Below are 22905 nucleotides of genomic sequence, written 5' to 3'. Positions count from 1 at the left end.
CGCTGTGGGCACTAGGCCTGTCAAAAAAAATCGATTCGAGTTAGAATCGCGATTCTAATGCTGTCCGATTCAGAATCGATTCTCATTTTCCAAAAATCTGTCACCACCCCTTACCCTTTATCCCTACTTAACTTATTTGATTATTTTTATTTTTTTACTATTATAACCAAAGGCTCTGTTATGTCATGTCCTCTAACTGGAAGATTGTGCCGCAAGTGGTGCAGTGGGAGAGAATGTTAATGAGGGTGACAGACAGGTGCACTGTGACCCTTTGTCCTGTATTGTAGTGATCAGGGTGTGCACATTTTCTATTAGTTTTTTAACCAAACATTTGAACCAAACAAACATCTCTTCTCTTCTGGGGGTCCCTGGCACTAATCAGATGTATGTCTGTCCGCTGCAAAATCCGTATCAATTTGGGGGGGGGGGGGGGGGGTTCTTTCTTAACACGGAAAAGTTTGAGAACTGCTTAGACCAGGGGGTAAAAACAGCTGTCAGCGTAGAGAGTTTAACACCCAACTCTGGCTCTCAGCGTGGATTAGAACCTGCTGCTGTTGATGGAAATGTCACAGTATGTACGTACACTGTGCTGTATACTGTATGTCAATAGATCCTCTCTCTCTCTCTCTCTCTCTCTCTCTCTCTCTCTCTCTCAATTAAATTCAAAGGAGCTTTATTGGCATGAGAAAACGTACGTTTACATTGCCAAAGCAGAAGTGGAACAAGACAATCAAAATAAAACAATGTGATTACAAAGAAATATTGGATATTAATAGGAATTAAATAAAGGTGTAAACAGAACTGTGTTACATTAACACTTTGGGTAATACTATCTTGTGAAACTATAAAAAAGATTGTGCATTTTATGTCAGATAGTTATACAATATACATCCATATAGAAGACGTTAGCTTTATACTTTTGATAAACAATGGTTTGTATTCCTTAAGGTGCTTGTATTCCATTTGACATCATTCTCCTGTTACAGCAGCTCACAAATCTTGCTGCTGTGTTTGCACATTGTTGTACCTCACCCAACAGATATGGGAGTTTTTTGTTATTAGTCTCTCTCTCTCTCTCTCTCTGCTTCTCCACAGTTAACTGTATTATAACGGTATCTCCTCTTCCCTCTCGCAGGAGATTACATCCTCGACGCCAAGCCTAAAGAGATCTCCGAGGCCCAGCGCCTGAACTATGAGCAGGTGAGAGGACTGGTATATATATATATAGGTCAAGGAAGAAGAACCTTTCAGGCCGTGCTTTGAGCTTGTACAGTAGATCAGCTATATCATTTGCTATATTTGAATTTAAATCCCGATTTTTTTTTATTTTGCCATTTTTGAATTGGGACCCTGAAAAGTACAATTACATTGGACATATAAAAGACAATAACATTTTATCCAAAGGCGTCAGGTGGCACTGAGTGAATTAAGCTACATAATTAAAGCTGACAGCAAACAGCTGAAATCAATAATATATCAGTATTCCGATATTAAGAATTAAGTGAAGGTGGGGGGTCCGCGTGTGGCCCCCTGGGACGCCAGTTTCCCATGTATGCTGTATACTGTAGGTGACGGCCATTCTTCTTAACCAGGCCCTATCTCTATTCCTCCCGTGGCTCTGGCAAGAAAGTGTCTTCGTTGGCTGTTTACGGTTCAAGGAGCTCTCTCTCTCTCTCTCTCTCTCTCTCTCTCTCTCTCTCTCTTCTCTCCCTCCCTGACATTATCAGCTTGCTCCTACAGCCATTATAAATTCTGCATGATAACATGGATTCCGTTTCTATAGTAGCTGCTATACTCCCTGGTGTGCAGCAGTACACTGACTACACACAGCCCCACCGTGTACTCTATGTACGTATAGCGTACAGTTCGTGTCAGTGGTTCTGCTGCACGCATTTATTTGCATCGAGGTTGCATGGAAAGAAAGGTCAGCAGCGCTATAGGGTTATGTAATGCGGAAATAATCACCGGAGTTGATCACCATTTTATGACTTTGCCGCACGGCCAACTCCGCGAGCTCTTCGGTTACTGTTTCACTATACTGGGGTTACGTAAGATGTGTGTCTTGCGAGGTCACACGGGGAACAGCTGAGGTCAAAATGTTGGTTCGCAACAGGGGGTATATTTTGTTTTTGGTTTTTTTCTTTTGGGGGGGGGGGGGGGGTAGCAGGAGGTCCCCATGCAGATAAATTAGTTAACATAGTGTCACAATCACGTCAATAATTACCGTAACCCATTCAGGACGGGAACCCCTTTTCGGTGTTTTAAACATTATGTTATACTTTAGCTATTGAAAATTGCAGCGTGGCACTCTGTAGAGCTTGTAGATCTGCTATTTTGGAAAAATCTTAAAATCGTGTCGCAAATCATTGAATATATAATTCTTGGGAGCGAACGTTTTTAACTCACATCTTGCTTTGCTTTGGGAGTGAGGGGGGGGAACAACATACATTATACAACATATTTTGAGATTGGGGTCTGCGGCCAATTCCGGGGCTTTTAAAAGCGGTGAAGTGGCCCTTTAAGTCAACGTACAATGTAAGTCAACGAGGAGCATATTTTTGAATGATCAATTTCTAATCACTGGAGCAATTATTGTTGGTTTCTTGTTCACATTTCTTGTCCACACAACCCAAACCTCTACCAAAGTGGTCATGCCCTTTAAGACCGTTAACATTTTGGCCAAACTAGTACATATTACATCGAGGTGCCCAAACTTATCCTTAGTGCCCATTCTTCTTGTTTCTTCTTCTGCTTCCGAGTGTCTCAGAGCAGGCTTGCTGCCTCCCCTCATCCTCCTCCTCCCCCCCCCCCCCAGTCTGGCAGAGAAGGGACCAGCACATCTGTGAATGATTTCTGCACACTAGTTGTCTGTCATTTTTAGAGAGAGAGAGAGAAAGAAGAAGAAGAACTGTAGTATAATGTGCATGCTCTTTTGGCTCGGACCATTATTTAGGTTTAAGTTTAGCTGAAACACATCCTCTGGAAATGAAGTTTGCGGTTCCGCGGCGCCTCGGGCTCACTTGCTAAAAGTACGGGAGTGTTTGTGTTGCATAGCAATTATGGCTGGTCTAATCCTAGGCTGGTTCTCCAGAGAGCATGGAGGAGAGCGTTGGGGTGGGGCGGGGTGTCCTTATGTGCATGTTAACCTGTTGTATGTGGGCGTGTCTTTGTGTGGTGGGTGGGTACATGGGGGTGTGGCCTAGACAGGTGCTGTGGTTTAGCACTTGGAGGAAGCCTTTATCGTGTTTTTTGCAGCTTTCGCCTTTATTTTATATTTTTTATAGAGGGACAGACAGTAGGCTGAAATGGGGCAGTAAAGCCGTCAGGATCGGGAGTCGAACCACTATATTCACCCTGCTCTGTCGTGTGGTTTTAAAACCCTATGTGTATTAATGGATTTTCTGAACGTATGTTTACACAAAAAGAGAGTTGAGCCAGAAGGCAAAGCTCTCTGTCTACCGAGCAATCTTCCTTCCTACTCTCACCTATGGTCATGAAGTGTGGGTCATGACCGAAAGAATAAGGTTGCGAATACAAGCGGCCGAAATGAGTTTTCTTCGACGGGTGGCTGGCAGCTCCCTTATAGATAGGGTGAGAAGTTCAGTCACGCGGGAGAGACTCTGAGTAGAGCCGCTGCTCCTTCACCTGGAAAGGAGCCAGCTTAAGTGGTTCTGGCATCTGGTTAGGATGCCTCTCGGGCGTCTCCCTAGGGAGGTCCTTGATGCACGTCCCACTGGGAGGAGACCCCGGGGCAGACCAAGGTGCAGATGGAGGGATTACATCGACTCACTGGACTTGAAAGTCTCGGGATCCCCCCAGGAGGAAGTCACTACGGATAAGCGGTTGAAGATGGATGGTTTACACCTATCTGTTGATGATTTACAGCTGTGTCCTGTCGCATGGTACTTGTTTCACCCATGCGTATTGGCACATTTTATTATGCTTTACTGTATTTCCTTGCTATTGTGTTATTGTGCCATTGTGTTTTTTGCTGTGTATTGTTGTGAAGTGAACAGAGACCCCTTGGGGTGATGTTGCGCTATAGATAAAAATAAACTGAAATTGAAGGCAGACGTTGCGAGCTTGCAGATCTGCTACTTTTGACGCTCACACGCTGTCAGGCTGGATTAGCAGCCTAGGTGCCTGGACCGCTAGGCCAGATTTAGGATTCTGTCTGTCGACAGGATTCCCACGGTCATGAAATTCCTGGAAATATTTTCAAATTAAAAAAAAAACAGTCCTAGGAAAGTTTTGGAATTGATCAAGGGTCCTGGAAACATAGTTGGCTATGCATTGTTTTTGGCCATTGATTTTGTTAGGAAAACCCTTTTTCCAAAACTAAAATATGTAACGTAAGTCGTTATTCGCAAAAGTCTACAAAAATGATGGAAGCTTTCTTCTTTGATAGCCAGAGTTCTTCGATGTAGCAAGGATCTGTGGTAGCAGGGACGTGCAGAGTGTGTGGCTCGTAAGAGAGCACTTTTGAACAAAAATAGCGAAAATCTATTCACTCTGTATCTATTGGAGATGCAGTGCAACAACATGAATTCGGAAAAACAAATTAAAATTTGTTCAATGCAAAATGGTGCGTTTCAAGTTCACGAGACAGAAAAAAAGCTATTTTCCTGAATGCTGCCTTCTGGCATGGCATGGAAAGGAGTGGCATTTACATTTCTTCCACCATAGTAAATGCTGCATTCGTGGTCTAGAGAGGGCAGTTGTTTTACAGATGGGTATGGCTGCAAATCTTTAAATATACAGTTTATATCTCCAATTCCTTTCTTATTTTGGTTTTGAGCCATCATCATCATCATAATAATAATAACCACCCAGGTTTTTTTTTTTTATTTGAGTGAGCTGGCACGACTCCAATAAAAAGAGACAGGCCTTTTTTCTATTTATAAATGTAGCTTCAACACATCATCTGTCACTGCAGGAGAGGGAGATTAAAATAGTGATTGCATGGATATTCATTGGATTCATTTTGCATATTTATTCAGAGGAGAGGAACGGCAAGATGGTCGTTTTATTCAGCTTTTTTTTCTTTTTTTACCTCAAAACAGGCAGCATCTCTGAGACCATTTCACCTACACAATGCCGTTTGTTATTGGGTCACCAATTGGCAGAGTAAATGCAATGAAATTCAAAGAGTCCTGAAGTGGACTTCATTTTGTTGTATTTGGTAAATCCTGAACCTAAAACGTAATAGGTATAGACCTAGTTAAACAACTAGTCGATTATTAAACTAGGCAACTAGTCAACTAGTACAAATCACTAGAAGTGTCAGCCCTACGCTGTTTCACTTTTAATTTACGAAAAAACACAAAAAAGTTGAAATATGGAGATAAGAGGAGACGGCGCTTGTTTCACCTGGCAGTTAATGATACGCGTGTCATTCTTGTTTCACCTGGCAGGTAACGATACGCGTGTCATTCTTGTTTCACCTGACAGGTAACGACACGCGTGTCATTCTTGTTTCACCTGACAGGTAACTTCTAAATCCTACATTTCTGAAATACCTCATGTTTCTGTATCAGTGGTGCTCAATATTTCATGTCAAGGACCCCAAAAAATATATGTAATTAGCCACCGGTCCCCATCTGAAAATATGTTATTCCAGGAACCCCTCAAGCAAAGAGTTGAGTTAAAAATGTTAGCTCTGAAAGAAAGATTTGCACCACATTTTCACGATTTATTTCAAAAATAGCAGACCTACAAGCTCGTAGCACGGCACTCTGTGTCGCACTATGAGCTTGTAGATCTATTTATAAATAGCTAAAGTATAACATAATGCTTAAAACACCAAGGGGTTCCCGCCGAAAATGGGTTAACTCTGTTAGTTAGGTCTTACTTTGGGGCATGTGCTCCACAGCCCCTCCAGGATCTATTCCAGTGGTTTGGACCCATTTTGGACACTATTTGAGGCGTCCTGAAAAATCGAGTCATTACATGCCCGCAGTTGCAGGGGCGTGAGCATGCACTGGCACTGAAACGAGGCATGCTTTGACTCCAGCTGGTGATCATTTGACTCCAGCTGGTGATCATCATACTGCAATCACAAACCACTCGCGTATAATGTCTGTTTTCTGTTCCGTCGGGTAATCAGCCAGGTGCGTGCGTGTGACGCACACACGCATGTGTGTGTGTGTGTGTGTGTGTGTGTACACATGTAACCATGTCTTGTTGACCAGACTGGAATAAAGACATTATAAATGGCTCACTGGCCCGGAAGTACTATTCACACACCTCTGGGCCAGGAGAACACCCCTTCCACTTGCCTACTTGGGCCAGCGAAATTAATGCCATTTGAAAAATGGAAAAAAAGCCCTAACATTTAAGTTCTGACGAAATGTGGAACTGCAGCACTTTCATGGATGTGGACGGATGTTCATGACCGTCAAATTTGAGGTCCGGGGCTAGGCTAGGCTAAACTTCCGCTCGCTCGAGCCATTGAGTTATAATTGTACTTCCGGCAGTCTTCCGGGTGCTTCAAAACGAGAGGCAGGTGAGAAGTCAGAAATGAAGAACTTAGTATATCCATCAGATCAAAACCACTCACGACGTGTAGGAAGGTGGTTTATATCGTGGATTGCCTCGCTATTTTCTGGAATTGCTGTCTGGAATTGCCTCTCATCACACGGCACCCAAGCGCCACCACTTTCATCCACCTAGATGGCCCTCATTAATTTATGCTGTGGGGGGAAACTCGGCTACATTTCTCTGACCAAAAGTCCTACTTTATGTCTGTCCTGACTCGTCTCGTCCCCCCGTGTCCTTTCAGAACATGAGCGACGCCATGGCGGTGCTGCACAAGCTACAGACGGGGCTGGACGTCAACGTGAAGTTCACGGGGCGTGCGAGTGTTCGAGTACACCCCGGAATGCCTGGTGTTTGACCTGTTGGACATCCCCCTGTACCACGGCTGGCTGGTCGACCCCCAGGTAATACCATTGTGTGTCTGTCTGTGGTCTCTCTCTCTCTCTCTCTCTCTCTCTCTCTCTCTCTCTCTCTCTCTCTCTCTTTCTCTATCTATCTATCTATCTATTTATTTCTGGCACAGCAAAAATGTCAATATGGCTGACTCGGAAGAACAAAACAGAGGGAACGGGGAACACAGACCCAGTACAGGTGCTAGAAGGACTGGTGGCACCACGTCTTAGGGTGGAGTTTGCCTACCACAAATTAGTGGACAATTTGGAGGCTTTTAGCCTTTTCTGGGCTCAGAGAGACGTGCTATGTGTGGTGCAGGACGAGGAATTGTGCCTTTCCTTTTGAAAAACACAAAGAAAATGTTATTTATATTTTTTGTCTTTTCTTATAATCTAACCACAATTTTGAAGTGACTTTTTTAATGTACTGTCTGCAGAGTTTTAATAAAGGTGTTTTTAAAGGTAAAGGTCTCTCTCTCTCTCTCTCTCTCTCTCTCCCAGGTTTGATTTAGTTTTAGTCATAGTCTTTGGAATGAAACTTTATTTTTAGACTTTTAGTCACATTTTAGTCAACTGAAATGTTTCAGTGTTACTCTAGTTTTAGTCAGCTAAATATCATAAGATTTTAGTTGACTACCGGTATATAAGGTCGCATTCTCACCTCTAATCCGGTACACTCGATGCGAATGGGCGGAGGAGTTGCATCATTCTTGTATATTTAATTTGGAAACACAGCAGGGAACTTTATCAATGTGTTCAATTAATAAACTACACAATGAAATCTATAGTGTTACATTTTTACTTTGAGTAATAGTTAGGATGTAAAATTAGGGTAATGTGTGTCGGGGACTAGGCATCTCTCTCTCTTACTCTTGTGTGCACACGTGTGTGTGTGTGTGTGTGTGTGTGTGCGTGTGTGTGTGTGTGTGTGTGTGCTTGCTCGTTATTTTGTGCAAAAGTGCATTATTGGCTATTTCCCCTAGCATAATTATAATAATAATAATGAATTGCATTTTTATAGCGCTTTTCCAAGTGCTCAAAGCGCTTGACAATGGTTCATTCATTCATACATTGGGAGGTGAAGCGGCAAACAGTCGACGCCAGCGTCCTCACTTCCCACATTCACACACCAATGGTGGCAAGCTCACACCAACCGACTCATTGAGAATAGCGAATTAACACCCCATAGCCCCATTCCATTCAATGCAATTCATTGAGGTATGTTAGGGGAAATAGCCAATAATGAGTTTTTGCACAAAATAACACCTGGACCTCTTTGGTGGGGACGTAACTACAATTTAAATGTAAGAAAGCCTTCTAGTATGGAATTCTCCTTTAATGCCTCCGTTGGTTGGTTCTTGGTTGGTTGGTTGGTTGGTTGTAGACACACAGCAGGAACAAAGGCTTGATGGATGCTCATGTCTCTCTCTCTCTCTCTCTCTCTCTCTCTCTCTCTCTCTCTCTCTGTCTCTCGCTCTCTCTCTCCCCAGATGCAGGACATTGTCAAGGCGGTAGGCAGCTGCAGCTACAACCAGCTGGTGGAGAAGATAATCTCGTGTAAACAGTCGGAGAGCAGCGAGTTGGCAGGGGAAGGTGGGTGGTTGGGAGGGAGGGCGCCATTGTTTTCTCTTCCCACTTCCTTGACTTTCTCTCTCACTCCTTCCCTCCTTTTTCCTTTCCTTTTTCCCCACATCATCATGGCTCCTACATCTGGGGCTATAAATGTTCACTCCCCACTATACTATACTATAATGCTGCTTCTTCATTTAAAGGAAAAAGATAAATAAATAAAATGAAATTAAAACATAATATGTCAGGCAGAAACGTCTTATCTCTGTATTTATTATTACACTCTTTTTGTGTTTTTGAGTGGCACTCCCTTACGGAGCTGTGTGTGGCTGGCTGGGTAGTTGCATGGTTGGGTGGGTTCATTTTTCAAAACCGTCACTTTCTCTCAAGTGTAGACTCCAGTTTTACAATATGAGTATCAAATTCTTCATTGCTTGCATCAAATGGTCACAGCAGCACAATGGCCTTTATTGTGAAGCTTCTGTTTACTGGACCAGAAACCAAGTACCATTTAACCCATTTAGACCTGAGGACGATTCTACAAATGTCTTCTACATCCTGACAGTTTTCTGAAAAAGCTATGTTTCTGTCAGTGGTTCTTCGATTTTTCAAAAATAGCTAAACTGTAACATAATGCTAACACCAAAAGGGGTTCCCGCCCAAAATGGGTTAACCCATTTAGACGGTAGACATGAGGACGATTCTACAAATACTAAATGACAGTTTTCTGAAAAACCTGTTTCTATGTCACACCGTGTCGCGAGCTCGTAGACCGGCTATTTTCAGCAAGTGTAAAATCAGCCATTACGACGGCATCAAGGACTGCCAAAATGAATTTTAGTCGACTAAATCAACTGTACATTTAGTAGACTAACGAGACTAACACTACGACATTCCAGGTGACAAAAATGTGACAAAAAACTAAATGAAAACTATTTAAAAGAGTATGACTAAAACTAAAATCTAAATGTGCGGTGAAAATCAACCCTGCTGGAGAGAATTCAAAGGGCATGTAATGACTCGATTTTTCAGGACGCCTCAAATAGTGTCCAAAATGGGTCCAAACCACTGGAATAGATGCTGGAGACCTAACTAACAGAGTTAACCCATTTTCGGCGGGAACCCCTTGGTGTTTTAAGCATTATGTTATACTTTAGCTATTGAAAAATAGCAGATCTACAAGCTCGTAGCGCAGCACCGAGTGCCACGCTACGAGCTTGTAAACTTATTTCAGATGGGGGTCGGCGGCCAAATACAGATAATTCTGGTGGTCCTTGACATGAAATTTTTGAGCATCACTGACATAGAAACATGGGTTTTTCAGAAAACTGAAGGCATTTGTAGTCAACCCTCTCTCTCCCCCCCCCCCCCCCCCCCCCCCCCCCACTCTCTCTCTGGCCCAACGCAGGCATGGTAGCGGAGCAGTTTCTGAACAGCACAGCCACTCAGCTCACCTACCACGGCCTGTGTGAGCTTACCTCCACCGTCCAGGAGGGGGAGCTCTGCGTTTTCTTCAGGAACAACCACTTCAGCACCATGATCAAATACAAGGTACGGAACAAAGCAACCACTTCAGCACCATGATCAAATACAAGGTACGTAGAAAAGCAACCACGCAGAGAGGGCACGGTGGCACAGTTGGTAGTGCTGTCACCTCACAGTTTGAAGGTCCTGGGTTCGATTCCCGCTCGGGGCGCTGTGGGTACTGGCGGCGTGTTTCCTCCTCCACGTCATGCCCATACCCGAGGCGGGGTTGGGGAAAGGGCCTTTCTGTGTGGAGTTTTCATGTTCTCCCCGTGTCCCCTAGGGTAGTTACCCTCAAAAATACATGCAGTAATCCTGGTCTCTAAACTACCTCCCCCTGGCCAGCCGGGGCACCTGATGGGGGGGGGAAAGGAACTGGTTGGAATAACGTGTTCCAACCAGGGAAACTCAGGTCAGGTAAAGGAGCAACTTGGACACTCGTATATGGGGACTAGGTGTGTAGAGCCCAGGAACACATGATTAGATAATTGACACAGGGGTGAAAAATGGGTTACAAAATCGTGGGATAAAAAGTATTATAAAAAAAGAAAAGCAACCACGCGACAACACAGACCACTCTAAAATTATTTTTGTTGTCGTCATCAAGATTCAAACTGGCAGCCTAACCTATTTCCGGACTATAAGGCGCACCTGAATTAAGCCGCACCAGCCAAATTAGGGAAAATCCCGTATACAAGCCGCACCGGACTATAAGCCGCAGGTGGCCCCCTAGTGGCCGTTACGTTAGCTCAGAGCCTTAGATGGCTCTGCGTTAGCTGTAAAAATCCATAGATTAGCCGCACCGTTGTATAAGCCGCAGGGTTCAAATCATGGGTAAAAAAGCCGCGGCTTATAGTCCGGAAATTACGGTAACTCCCACCACACCTTCTCTGCCTAACTAAAGCAGCTAACTCCACCACACCTCTCCCCTCTCATGGAATTCATTGACAATATATAAAGACAACACCAACTTTGATGAGGCTGTAATGCTTTGTTTTCAAAAATGCAAGGTTTTCTTTCATTTCCTGGCACCTATATGTAGAGCTGGCCTGTTCTGACATCATTCCGCTCTAGTATATATATATAATTATACACGAATGTGACACAAAAACTAGTGTGGGGACTATTCTATTCTACAGTATGTGCCTGTAAAATAGACATACACCCCCCTAGTGGATGCCACAGGTCTTGCAGTCTATTGCCTGTTCCACGGTCACTTCCTGGTCACGTAACATTAGGTGTGTTTTTGATACAGCTTTTGTCCCCACACGTCTCAATATTTGCCATTGACAATGAAAGGAGAAATTAGGTCCCACCCCCACCCCTCTTTTGGGCCGAATTCACACCATTCAAGACAATTAAGTGGGACAGACCAATCATACGCTTGCAGTGGTCTGAACTGTGTGTGAACTTAGACATTACACACACAGAGGTGATGTGGATGTTTTGGGACATGTTGTACACACGCCCCAGTTAGCGAACTGCACTAGCGTTGTCGCTGTGAATTCAGCGCTTTCCTTTTGCATCTTATTTTGACTCCCCCACTGTCATTATTCTCCAGTTTATTTTGCTTTAAAAAACACCACTTCTTTAAAAGTGATAGATGTGCCAGGTCAAAAAGGCTGTATTCCTTCTGCTGCGTGCATTGATCCTGCCATGAGGTTCCCTTATCAGTGTCAGCAAGGACACACCTTTCCTGTTATCTGCAGCAACCGGACGCTGGAGAGAGAGAGAGAGAGAGAGAGAGAGAGAGAGAGAGAGAGAGAGAGAGAGAGAGAGAGAGAGAGAGAGAGAGAGAGAGAGAGGAGAGAGAGAGAGAGAGAGAGAGAGAGAGAGAGAGAGAGAGAGAGAGAGGAGAGAGAGAGAGAGAGAGAGAGAGAGAGAGAGAGAGAGAGAGAGAGAGAGAGAGAGAGAGAGAGAAGAGAGAGAGAGAGAGAGAGAGGATGAGAGAGAGAGAGAGAGAGAGAGAGAGAGAGTCTGCTAGCACAGCAACCCTTAGATAAAGTATTGGCCACAGACAGAAAAAAATAAAAGTCTTGTTCAAAACTGTTCAGGATTCAAAAACATCAAAAGTAGCACATTATACAAGCTGCTGTTATACGTTTCGAGCTTGTGGATCTGCTACTGTTGATGCTGTTGTGTGATGCTTGTAGTATGAATGTATATCCGGCGGGTAGCTCAGTCGGTAGAGCTCTCACCTTTGGACCTCAAGTGCACAGGTTCGATTCCGGCACCGCCAACTTAGGGTATGAGTAGCACGGCTTGTGTGTGTGTGTGTGTGTGTGTGTGTGTGTGTGGAGCTGCAACTTTAAACACATCTTAAATCTGAGGTTTCCTTGTATCCTATTAATTATTAGTCTTGTGTGTCTTGTGCGTGTGTGCGTGCACGCCCCTCACAGGGCCAGCTGTACCTCCTGGTGACCGACCAGGGCTTCCTGACAGAGGAGAAGGTGGTGTGGGAGAGCCTCCACAACGTGGACGGAGACGGAAACTTCTGCGACTCTGAGTTCCGCCTGCGGCCTCCGTCCGACCCCGAGACGGTGTACCGAGGCCAGCAGGACCAGATCGACCAGGTGGGAATTATTAAGTGTTGATTTGGACAGCAAAAATGCATATTTAGTTTTCGTCATCTGAAATGTTTTAGTGTTACCCATACTGTTTCACCGTTGCCAACCTTGTCACCAGCCCTCACAGTAAATCGTTGTCTTTAATGAAAGGATCAGAAGGCAGAGGCTAACTGGAGCACACAGGATGCTCTGGTCAAGAGGAGAGTGAGGGCTTTGAGAAAAGCTCTGTACAATAATATACAATGACACAAATGTTAATCAGGGTGCAAGCCATTTAAAAGGTGTTACTGTCACATTTACTGAAATCTTAAGAACCCAATCGTCTTAAATGATGATGTAGCCACTGGGAAAGGACAAAGGACAATGTTTCTGGGCTTCTGTTGTAGCCAGCTGATTAGACTAGCCATTTTTTAGACTAGTCTGATTAGCAACCCTTTAACAACAACCGTACATGTGTTTGTACGGTTAGATATCTGCTGACATTACACTTACAGTATACAGAACATTTTAGTGTGTTGTAGTGACTACGGTATAGAGCACCGAAGTCTGACGTCAATATCGGTAGAGGGTAGAGGGAAGCTAAGTCCAATTTTTTATTTACTTTTTTTAAACTTTTTTTTTTGCATTGTAATCGGATTTTAGATCTCCTCATATAAGAACTGTGTTTGAAAAATAAACAAATCATCCAGTTTCACTCATATGGATATGGAAAAATCAATTGACTGCGAGAAAACGAGTTGCATGTTATTCTCCATAGAAAAAAGCTTGGAACCAGGGGGTGAGTGAGTGATGTCAGGACTTCGGCGTCAGTTAATTAAATCGCAAACAAAGTTTAACATGGATAGAAGAAACAGGATATATGAGTACTAGGGGTGTTATTATAATACAGGTCCTGTGGTACAGCTGTCAAAGGTAGTGCAGGAAGTATTCTCAATAATAGATGAGTACAAGTTCATGCTTGTTTGCATGCTGGTACAAGGAGCTTGTTAACATTTCCAAGTACAATTAGTGTAAGTACATTTACTTAAGTGAAGTAAACTTACTGTAAATATGTTTTTGAGGTATTTGAACTTTACTTGAGTATTTCCAATGTCCAGTATTTTTTTCTCAGAGGCAAATATTAGTACTTTTACTCCACTACATTTATTTGAAAATGTAAGTAAACTTTGTAGATTTCGATTATTAATATTAAAAGAAAAAATGCATTGGCCACTTCAGCCCCAGATACATTTTGACCATTTGAAAATAGCCGATCTACAAGCTCACAATGCGTCGCAGACATGCGATGCATTGTGAGCATGTTTTCATTGTTTAATTCGTGTTTTGAATACGTTTTAAGACTTGCGGTGTGATATCGTGTTCGGATGACGTCACCGGAAAAAGAACAGTCGCACTGGCTTGCTAAGGCTTCTGGGAAATTGAGGCCCAATGCAGTCCAATGACGGTGCACAATGGGTGGCTCTGTCCTACGCTCTTTGTTGTCGATCGGCAGTTTGTATTTTTCAACAAGACGACACAATGATCACACCATTTTAAGGCAGATTTTCATGAAACGGAACGGTAATGTCGGTGCGGTGGTTCTTCACAGTTTAGTGAAAAACTAGGCAGTCAAAATTGGGTTTGCGATGTTCTTTATCCCGCAGTCAAACTGTTAAAGTACATTTTGATACCAATGCTTTTTGTACTTTCACTCAAGTAACTTTTGAATTCCGGACTTTTACTTGTGAACGGATGTCGCTGTCTGGCTCAGGGCACAGCACGGCACTGTGCTTCTCCATAATGCATGGGCTCACTCACGTTCTCCTGGGCATTTCACCGCTCTCGCTCTCTCACAGCTTGTCTGTCTGGCTCGCTCTCACCTATAGTCTCGCTTCCACACAAAGTAACTCCCAGAGTAACTCCGAAGAGGGTTTGTATGCTCGTTGCGCTCCCCAGAGGAGGCGTGTTGCTTCCGTGATGCTTGAAATTCGTACTAGTGTGGTTGCACACAAGCACACGCACACACGCATGCACGCACACACACACGGGCACACACACACACACACACACACACACACACACACACACACACACACACACACACACAGAGTAAAGTAATGCGACGGTATTCAGGACATGGCTTTTTTTCCCCGCACTCTCCCTTATGAATAAAACCGTTTCATCACAGAAACCAATTAAGTTTAATCTCCCAGTCAGGAGTCACAGTCTGTATAAGATGGTTCCAAGTCCTCTTCCAGTTCAGAATAAATGACCAGCTATATTGGCTGCCATTTTGTTTAGTGTGGGGATAATCCGTTTCCGTGTGCATTACCGTGTGAGTTTGAAAATAACGTGTGAATGAGAGAGAGTTTGCTGATAACACAGCCACAAATCCACCATAATACGCAGCCATTACACTGATCACAGCAGCTGTGCTTGTATATGCACGCACGCACGCACACATGCACGCGCGCACACACATTGGCTATTCATAAACAGCGTATGTACAAGATCACAGCGTGACACTTTGTGCCACGCTGCGGAAAAATGTTTGGTATCTTTTGAATAATTCAGATTAGTTTTTTTGGGTCTGTTTTGTCCTCTGGGCGTCCCTGGCACTAAACATTCTCAGATTGGGGGGGCCTCTGCGGGGAGGGGGGGGGGGGGCTCTGGATATGAATTTGGAGGTCCTTGGCACGAAAACGTTTGAGAACCCCTGCTCTGATCGCATTGACGGAAAACAACTAGCGAATTAAACGCATAAAACAAATAGCGGGTTTAGTGTATTACGCATGGAAAGCAGGTTATGCAGTAGAACTGTTAACATTGTGGGCACTGGGGTCCCTGGGTGTGTGTGTTCTAGGACTACCTGATGGCCCTGTCGCTGCATCAGAACTGTTAACATTGGGTGTGTGTGTTCTAGGACTACCTGATGGCCCTGTCGCTGCATCAGAACTGTTAACATTGGGTGTGTGTGTTCTAGGACTACCTGATGGCCCTGTCGCTGCATCAGAACTGTTAACATTGGGTGTGTGTGTTGTTTCTAGGACTACCTGATGGCCCTGTCGCTGCATCAGAACTGTTAACATTGGGTGTGTGTGTGTTGTTTCTAGGACTACCTGATGGCCCTGTCGCTGCATCAGAACTGTTAACATTGGGTGTGTGTGTGTTGTTTCTAGGACTACCTGATGGCCCTGTCGCTGCATCAGAACTGTTAACATTGGGTGTGTGTGTTGTTTCTAGGACTACCTGATGGCCCTGTCGCTGCATCAGAACTGTTAACATTGGGTGTGTGTGTTGTTTCTAGGACTACCTGATGGCCCTGTCGCTGCATCAGAACTGTTAACATTGGGTGTGTGTGTGTTGTTTCTAGGACTACCTGATGGCCCTGTCGCTGCAGCAGGAGCAGCAGAGCCAGGAGCTGCAGTGGGAGCAGCTCCCCGAGGGCATCAGTGACCTGGAGCTGGCCAAGAAGCTGCAGGAGGAGGAGGACCGCCGCGCCTCCCAGTACTACCAGGACCAGGAGCAGGCGGCGCAGGCCTCCGCACAGCAGCAGGCCAACGCCGCCGCACAGGCCCAGGTATTATAGCTCAACAACACACACACAGGCCCAGGTATTATAGCTCAACGACACACACACAGGCCCAGGTATTATAGCTCAACAACACACGCACAGGCCCAGGTATTATAGCTCAACGACACACACACAGGCCCAGGTATTATAGCTCAACAACACACACACAGGCCCAGGTATTATAGCTCAACGACACACACACAGGCCCAGGTATTATAGCTCAACAGCACACACACAGGCCCAGGTATTATAGCTCAACAGCACACACACAGGCCCAGGTATTATAGCTCAACAGCACACACACAGGCCCAGGTATTATAGCTCAACAGCACACACACAGGCCCAGGTATTATAGCTCAACGACACACACACAGGCCCAGGTATTATAGCTCAACAGCACACACACAGGCCCAGGGATTATAGCTCAACGACACACACACAGGCCCAGGTATTATAGCTCAACGACGACACACACACAGGCCCAGGTATTATAGCTCAACAACACACACACAGGCCCAGGTATTATAGCTCAACAACACATACACACACAGGGGGCACGGTGGCACAGTCGGTAGTGCTGTCGCCTCAGAGCTAGAAGGTCCTGCGTTCGATTCCTGCTGGGGACGCTGTAGGCGCTGGGGGTATGTGCTCTCTCCTCTGCGTCATCAGTTCCCATACCCGAGGCGGCGAGGCGGGGTTGGCAAGGGCCTTTCTGTGTGGAGTTTGCATGTTGTCCCCGTGTCAAAGCATTATGCTATACTTAAGCTATTGAAAAATAGCAGATCTTGGCGGCCAAATACAGATCATTCTGGGGGTCCTTGAGATGAAGTATTGAGAACCACTGACACAGAAACATTATAGGGTTTTTCAGAAAACTGTCAGGATTTAGAAGACCTTTTGTAGAATCGTTTCCCAGGTCAAAATGGGTTAAAGCCTTTTGTCAAGAGAATACCAGGGACCATATAAACTAAAGTATATCAGATCGACTCAAATCAAACTACCGGGTTTGTCCACAACAGTGCATCGTTCACTGCGGCACTCTCCAACCCTGCTGTGTGTTGAATCTGCATTATTTAACAGACAGCACTCTAGCTGCGCTCCCTCTGCCCGCCCGTTAGACTGAGCAGTAGGTCCCAAACTTTTTTTAGGCCGCGACACCACAACGAAATAATGATATTTGAAACTGGGGTTTTCAAAAGGGTCCTCCTCAGCAAAGCCTCAAACTCACAACCGCAGATACAGCACGTATCAATGTGGGGGTCCTCCTTCCTTGACATGTGTTTGAGAACCACCGGTCTCTCTCAAAATGGGTTAAACCTCTAGTTGGCGTCGGCAAGTCTGAACACAATACAATGATTTCTTTGGCTCAAACGTCCAGTTTATCAGTCCTGCCACCATAACAACGGAACAGAGATCAAAAGAAGGAGGATGAAAGAAGTCAGCTGGGTTTGCATTGTAACATTATTAATGATGCCACGCTCGGCTGAGAGAGTGAAACAATAATGTGTATTCAAGCATGAGAGAGAGAGAGAGAGAGAGAGAGAGAGAAAGGTCTTTAGTTGTGTTTTTAAAAAGAAATAAGAGTGGCAGCAGACCTGGCAGTTTTCTGGGACTTTGTTCCAGATATGCGGTGAGTGAAAAAATAAATGAGGCGCTGGGCAGCTCCGAAAATGCTATCTGTGTGGACAGGACGCCTATTGGAAGTCAATTCAACTCAAAGGAGCTTTATTGTCATGAGAAATCGTCTACACACTGACAAAAACGGTCACTTTCGGGACAATTAGCAGTATTTTCTCCCCTGCAAAACTATTTAAAATAGTATCCCAAACCCCTCACCATGTCAGAGGTCCACTCGGTACAGAAACGCAGTGGTCAGTAGTCCTTATTAGGGTGGTTGTATTCCATTGGTTTTCATTAGCTTGCTCGTGTTGGGTCGCTGACCTCTCCTGTTCTGTGTGTGTGTGTGTGTGTGTGTGTGTGTGTGTGTGTGTGTGTGTGTGTGTGTGTGTGTGTGTGTGTGTGTGTGTGTGTGTGTGTGTGTGTGTGTGTGTGTGTGTGTGTGTGTGTGTGTGTGTGTGTGTGTGTGTGTGTGTGTGTGTGTGTGTGTGTGTGTGTGTGTGTGTGTGTGCGCGCGCGTGCGTGTGCGTGTGCGTGTGCGCACCAGGGTCAGCAGGAGGCTGTAGGGGTGGACGAGGCCGACAGAGGAGAAATGGCGGCGTCGGGATCAGCGGCAGGAGGTGGAGGAGGAGGAGGAGGTGCGGGGGGGACTGGAGGTGCAGGTGCAGCAGGGGCCGCCACGGCCAGCCCGGGGAAGCAACACGCCTCCTCTGGGGAGCGCAAAGCCAAGAAAGAATCAAAGGATAAAGACAAATGTGTCATTTTGTAACATACAGCCGGGTATGGGTGTGTGCGTGTGTGTGTGTGTGTGTGTGTGTGTGTGTGTGTGTGTGTGTGTGTGTGTGTGTGTGTCTGCGTGCACGTTAATGCGTGTCTTTTGTGCATTTTGCTTATCTGTGAGAAAGGGGGGACATTGTTCGTTTCTACACAGGTTCGACACACAAGGCCCTCCACTTGACAATGAGTTTAGACGAGTCCGATTTATATTATTCATAACCTGGAAAATTGACAATCTACAAGCTTGCCGTGAGCTTTGTAGATCGTTTTATTTTCAGCGTGCAACCCAAGTATAAGTCGGGCGATGAGGGCCCTTCAAACCAAAGCACTATAACAATGGCTATAAAAAATACAGTTTAAACCATGGTCCTTCTAACTCCAGTGGGTGCCAGCGTCCACACCACAACGACAGCGAGACCCATGGTTCTAGTTCCACATACAGTGCTTGGTGTGAACAGCCCTAGAGAGAGAGAGTAACCCAAGTCCTGACGTCACTCCCGCGACATTGTAAATCCTACACAGGTTGTGCTTTTAACCGGGGCCTCGCCTCCTGTGGCCAACGCGGTGGAAGTGCCTCTCGCCCCCTACAATAACTAGACCTAGAACTCTATGGACTAGACCAGGGGTGGGCAACTTTGACGATGGAGAGGGCCACTATAGTTCCACACTCTCTCCAGAGGGCCACTATAGTTCCACACTCTCTCCAGAGGGCCACTATAGTTCCACACTCTCTCCAGAGGGCCACTATAGTTACACACTCACTCCAGAGGGTCACTATAGTTCCACACTCTCTCCAGAGGGCCACTATAGTTACACACTTACTCCAGAGGGCCACTATAGAGCGCCGCAGTCCCTCCCCCTTTCAGAAAAACGAGTGGCCCAGGAAATGAAAACCCAATGCATTCTCCCATCGGCACTTGCATGCATTGGGTTTTCATTTCCTGGGCCACTCGTTTTTCTGAAAGGGGGAGGGACTGCGGCGCTCTATAGTTCCACACTCACTCCAGAGGGCCACTATAGTTCCACACTCACTCTAGAGGGCCACATTGCATATTTCTGGCGTAGCAAATAGCCGATCTGCAAGCTCAAAACGCGTCTATTTGTGTCAAATGCCCTTAATTATAGTTATGTTAACTATATACAAATACTTTGGACATAAAAAAAAAGACAATAACATTGTAATACTACTCATTAAGCTACTAATTTAGAAGTAATTCAAGCGGGTCATGCTTGCATGTTTGGAACAGCTGAAAACAATAATCTATCAGTATTCTGATATTCTGATATTATTAGAGGCCACATTAAATGAAGGTGGGGCCCCTGCCGGGCCGCCAGTTGCCCATGTATGGACTAGACAGCGACGGAGGCCCGCCAACGCCTCCAACAGCCAACTTGAGCCACGTGAGACAACCCCACAGAGTTGGAGTTGGACTCCCGATAGGCAGAGAATATTAAACCATGTTCTGGCGAGAGAGTGTTTGCACCGACTGCCACTTCAAAGTGGCTACTGGCCAATCACAGATATGCGTCCTGCACAAGTGCGCTGGCCAATCAGAGCGTGTCCTTGCACAACCCGTGTAGGCTCTCAAAGGACGCCGCGTCACTCCCACTTGCCCCTGGGTCATGAAGTTGTTGTTTTTTTCATTGCATTGTATTGCAAATCGCAATCGCCGTGGTTCTTATATGACGTGATCTAAGATTTGCCTATAATGGGGGGAAAATCCAATACAAAAAAATAACTCTGTGAGAGATAAATACTTTTATTATCCCTTGGGTGGGCGGGGGGGGAAATCAGTCGCCCAGCAGTTATAACAAAGCTTACACCTTATAGGTATAAGAAAGGATACTGTAGTGTACAGCAAAAAAACAAGACGAAACAAAACAAGGATCAAAATGGTAAAGGGTGCATTTATTTATATAGCCGCTTTTATCCAAAGCGCTTTGCATAGATTGTGCATCACATTCACCCGTTCAAACCACACCGATGGCGGAGGAAACCATGCAAGGCACCAACCTGCACATCGGGAGCAATTAGGGGTTCAGAGTCTTGCTCAATGACACTTTGACACTTAACTATCAATAATACAGAGCAACGGTAAAAATAAAGAAAAAAAGTGTCCATTACAGTCAGTACTTATGCATCATAAGTGTCCCACTGGATCTGCCATGAAAAGAATAAAATATGACCCAGGGGTATAGCGGCCTCTAGTGGCAGTGATGTCAGACTACGGTGCTCTAGAGCGTAGCAGTGGGCTTGGTTTTCTGGACCCAATGAAAACTCTTTTCTTTTTTTTTTTCATAGAGATTTACACAAATCAATTATTCTAAGCCTAGAATCAAGGCATCCATGATCCTGGTGAATTAATTATGACCATAAAACCGTTGATTTTGTGGAGATAAATAATAACCTTTTGTTTAGCTCTTTTCATTTAAATTGTTTTCACGGAATCAAAGTCATGACTCTAGGCTTAACCCATTCAGGACGGGAACCCCTTTTTGGTGTTTAGCTATTGATAAAAATAAAGGGAAGCTCCGCACACTCAGATCTGCGCACAATCGATGTATTTATTTAGCAAGCTTTCGGTCTACTGACCTTCAGGCAGGTGTAGCTTCTGGTGTTTCGCTATTGAAAAATAGCAGATCTACAAGCTCATAGCGCGGCACCAAGTGCCGCACTACGAGCTTGTAAGATCTATTTTGTTTTTAATCGTGAAAATGTGATGCAAATCTTTGAATATATATTCTTTCAGAGCGAACGTTTTTTAACTCAAATATTTGCTTCTGGGGGGTCCCTGGAACAACATATTTTCAGATGGGGGGGTGGGTCGGCGGCCAACCCTGGCGGTCCTTGAAATTAAAAAGGTTGAGCACCATTGACATCTAGAAACATAGGTTTTTCAGAAAACGTTTAGGATTTAGAAGACATTTCTTTTAGAAGGTCTAAATGGGTTAAAATAATTGATATTTTTTTGAATATTTTTGTAAATCTCAGTGGGTTTTCAGTGAGTTTTCAGTGGGTCCAGAAAGCCAAGCCCACTGCTATGCGCTATTGGAAGAGAAGATAGCAGAGAGAGAGAGACAGAGCGACAGAGACTAACAGAGGACTTGGCCTTCCTAGACCACTGGTGCCTGCCATCCTCAATCCTCAGTGGACATCCTGGACATCAGAGGAATACGTGACGCTACTACGACAAACTACACTTATCTTTCGTAGAGTAGGCCAAACTTTGTTACAAGTCGCACAGTGCACTATATTTGTGACACGGGGGGGGGGGGGGGGGGGGGGATCAAGTTTATCTGGGGTGGGGGGGGTGATATATTTTATAGCGAAAAACAAAAACAAAAAGAATCACAAAGAAACACAATTGTCACCCTCTCACCATATTTTTTCAAGGAGAAACCATTGTCATTCATTCTTTTCATTACGGCAGTTTATAAGCTATTTTTTGTATTAATATGTACTGAACATATATAGATAGATAGAGCTGCTTTTTTGTTTTGTTTTTTTGTAGATTTGTTTTGAGGAGAGTGAGAGAATCATTAATCTGTACAGTTAGCAGTTGGTTAGAGGCGTGGCTCGTTTTTTCCAAGCCCTTTCGGAATTTGGAAAAATAAATCTGTCGCGTGTGGAAAATACTCTCACCTCTTTTATTGATGCCAAGTTCAGTCCTTTTTAGTTCTGTTGTACACGTGTGAAAGAGACAAGTTCAGTCCTTTTTAGTTCTGTTGTGAAAGAGACTGGTAAAGTTCAGTCCTTTTAGTTCTGTTGTACACGTGTGAAAGAGACAAGTTCAGTCCTTTTTAGTTCTGTTGTACACGTGTGAAAGAGACAAGTTCAGTCCTTTTTAGTTCTGTTGTACACGTGTGAAAGAGACTGGTAAAAACAGTTTTAGTTCTGTTGTACACGTGTGAAAGAGACTGGTACAAAAAAAAGGTTTTATTTTTGTGTCAATTGAAAGGGATTTCCTTTTTCTTTCGTTTTTCTTTTCATAAAATTGCCTGCTGGGAATTAATGTAATAATGTTTGTGCCCCTGTTTAAACACTATACCCTGATCCCTGTGGAGTTGTGAAGGGTTATGGATGCCAGATGCGTACAGTGCTATACACACACATAATAATAATTCTACATTATTATTTGCTCAGTTCATATTTGCCTTACCAGAGCATGGTGGTGTTGACTTGTGCTCTGTTTTGAATGTGAATAGTGTTTATTTTTTATTTTTTAAGATGTAAAGCTGTATATCCACAATGCTATGTGTGTATGATTTGATCACATCTTAAAACACAAGTCTAGTTTTTGTACAGCATCGACAATTATAGCACTTCAGTTTAATATTTGGAAATGGCCAAATATTTGCATTTTGTGTT

At 44.5% G+C, this 22905-nt stretch overlaps 1 protein-coding gene across 1 annotated transcript in view; it reads left to right on the top strand.

The window, feature by feature from the left end:
- Positions 1–19411, top strand: part of mindy2 (MINDY lysine 48 deubiquitinase 2) — a 31659-nt gene extending 12248 nt beyond the window's left edge. Inside the window, 8 exon segments of the mRNA XM_080759558.1 lie at positions 1136–1200; positions 6782–6850; positions 6852–6941; positions 8420–8522; positions 9907–10049; positions 12422–12595; positions 15942–16148; positions 18307–19411. Coding sequence (XP_080615684.1) covers positions 1136–1200; positions 6782–6850; positions 6852–6941; positions 8420–8522; positions 9907–10049; positions 12422–12595; positions 15942–16148; positions 18307–18528 — 1073 coding nt within the window. The 3' untranslated portion in view covers positions 18529–19411.
- Positions 19412–22905: the final 3494 nt, after the last annotated feature.

This window comes from Protomyctophum bolini (genome assembly GCF_963924005.1).
Source record: "Protomyctophum bolini genome assembly, chromosome: 1".
Taxonomy (NCBI): domain Eukaryota; kingdom Metazoa; phylum Chordata; class Actinopteri; order Myctophiformes; family Myctophidae; genus Protomyctophum; species Protomyctophum bolini.
Note: the sequence above shows the minus strand (reverse complement) of the source record. Positions and strands in the feature narration are given on the sequence as shown.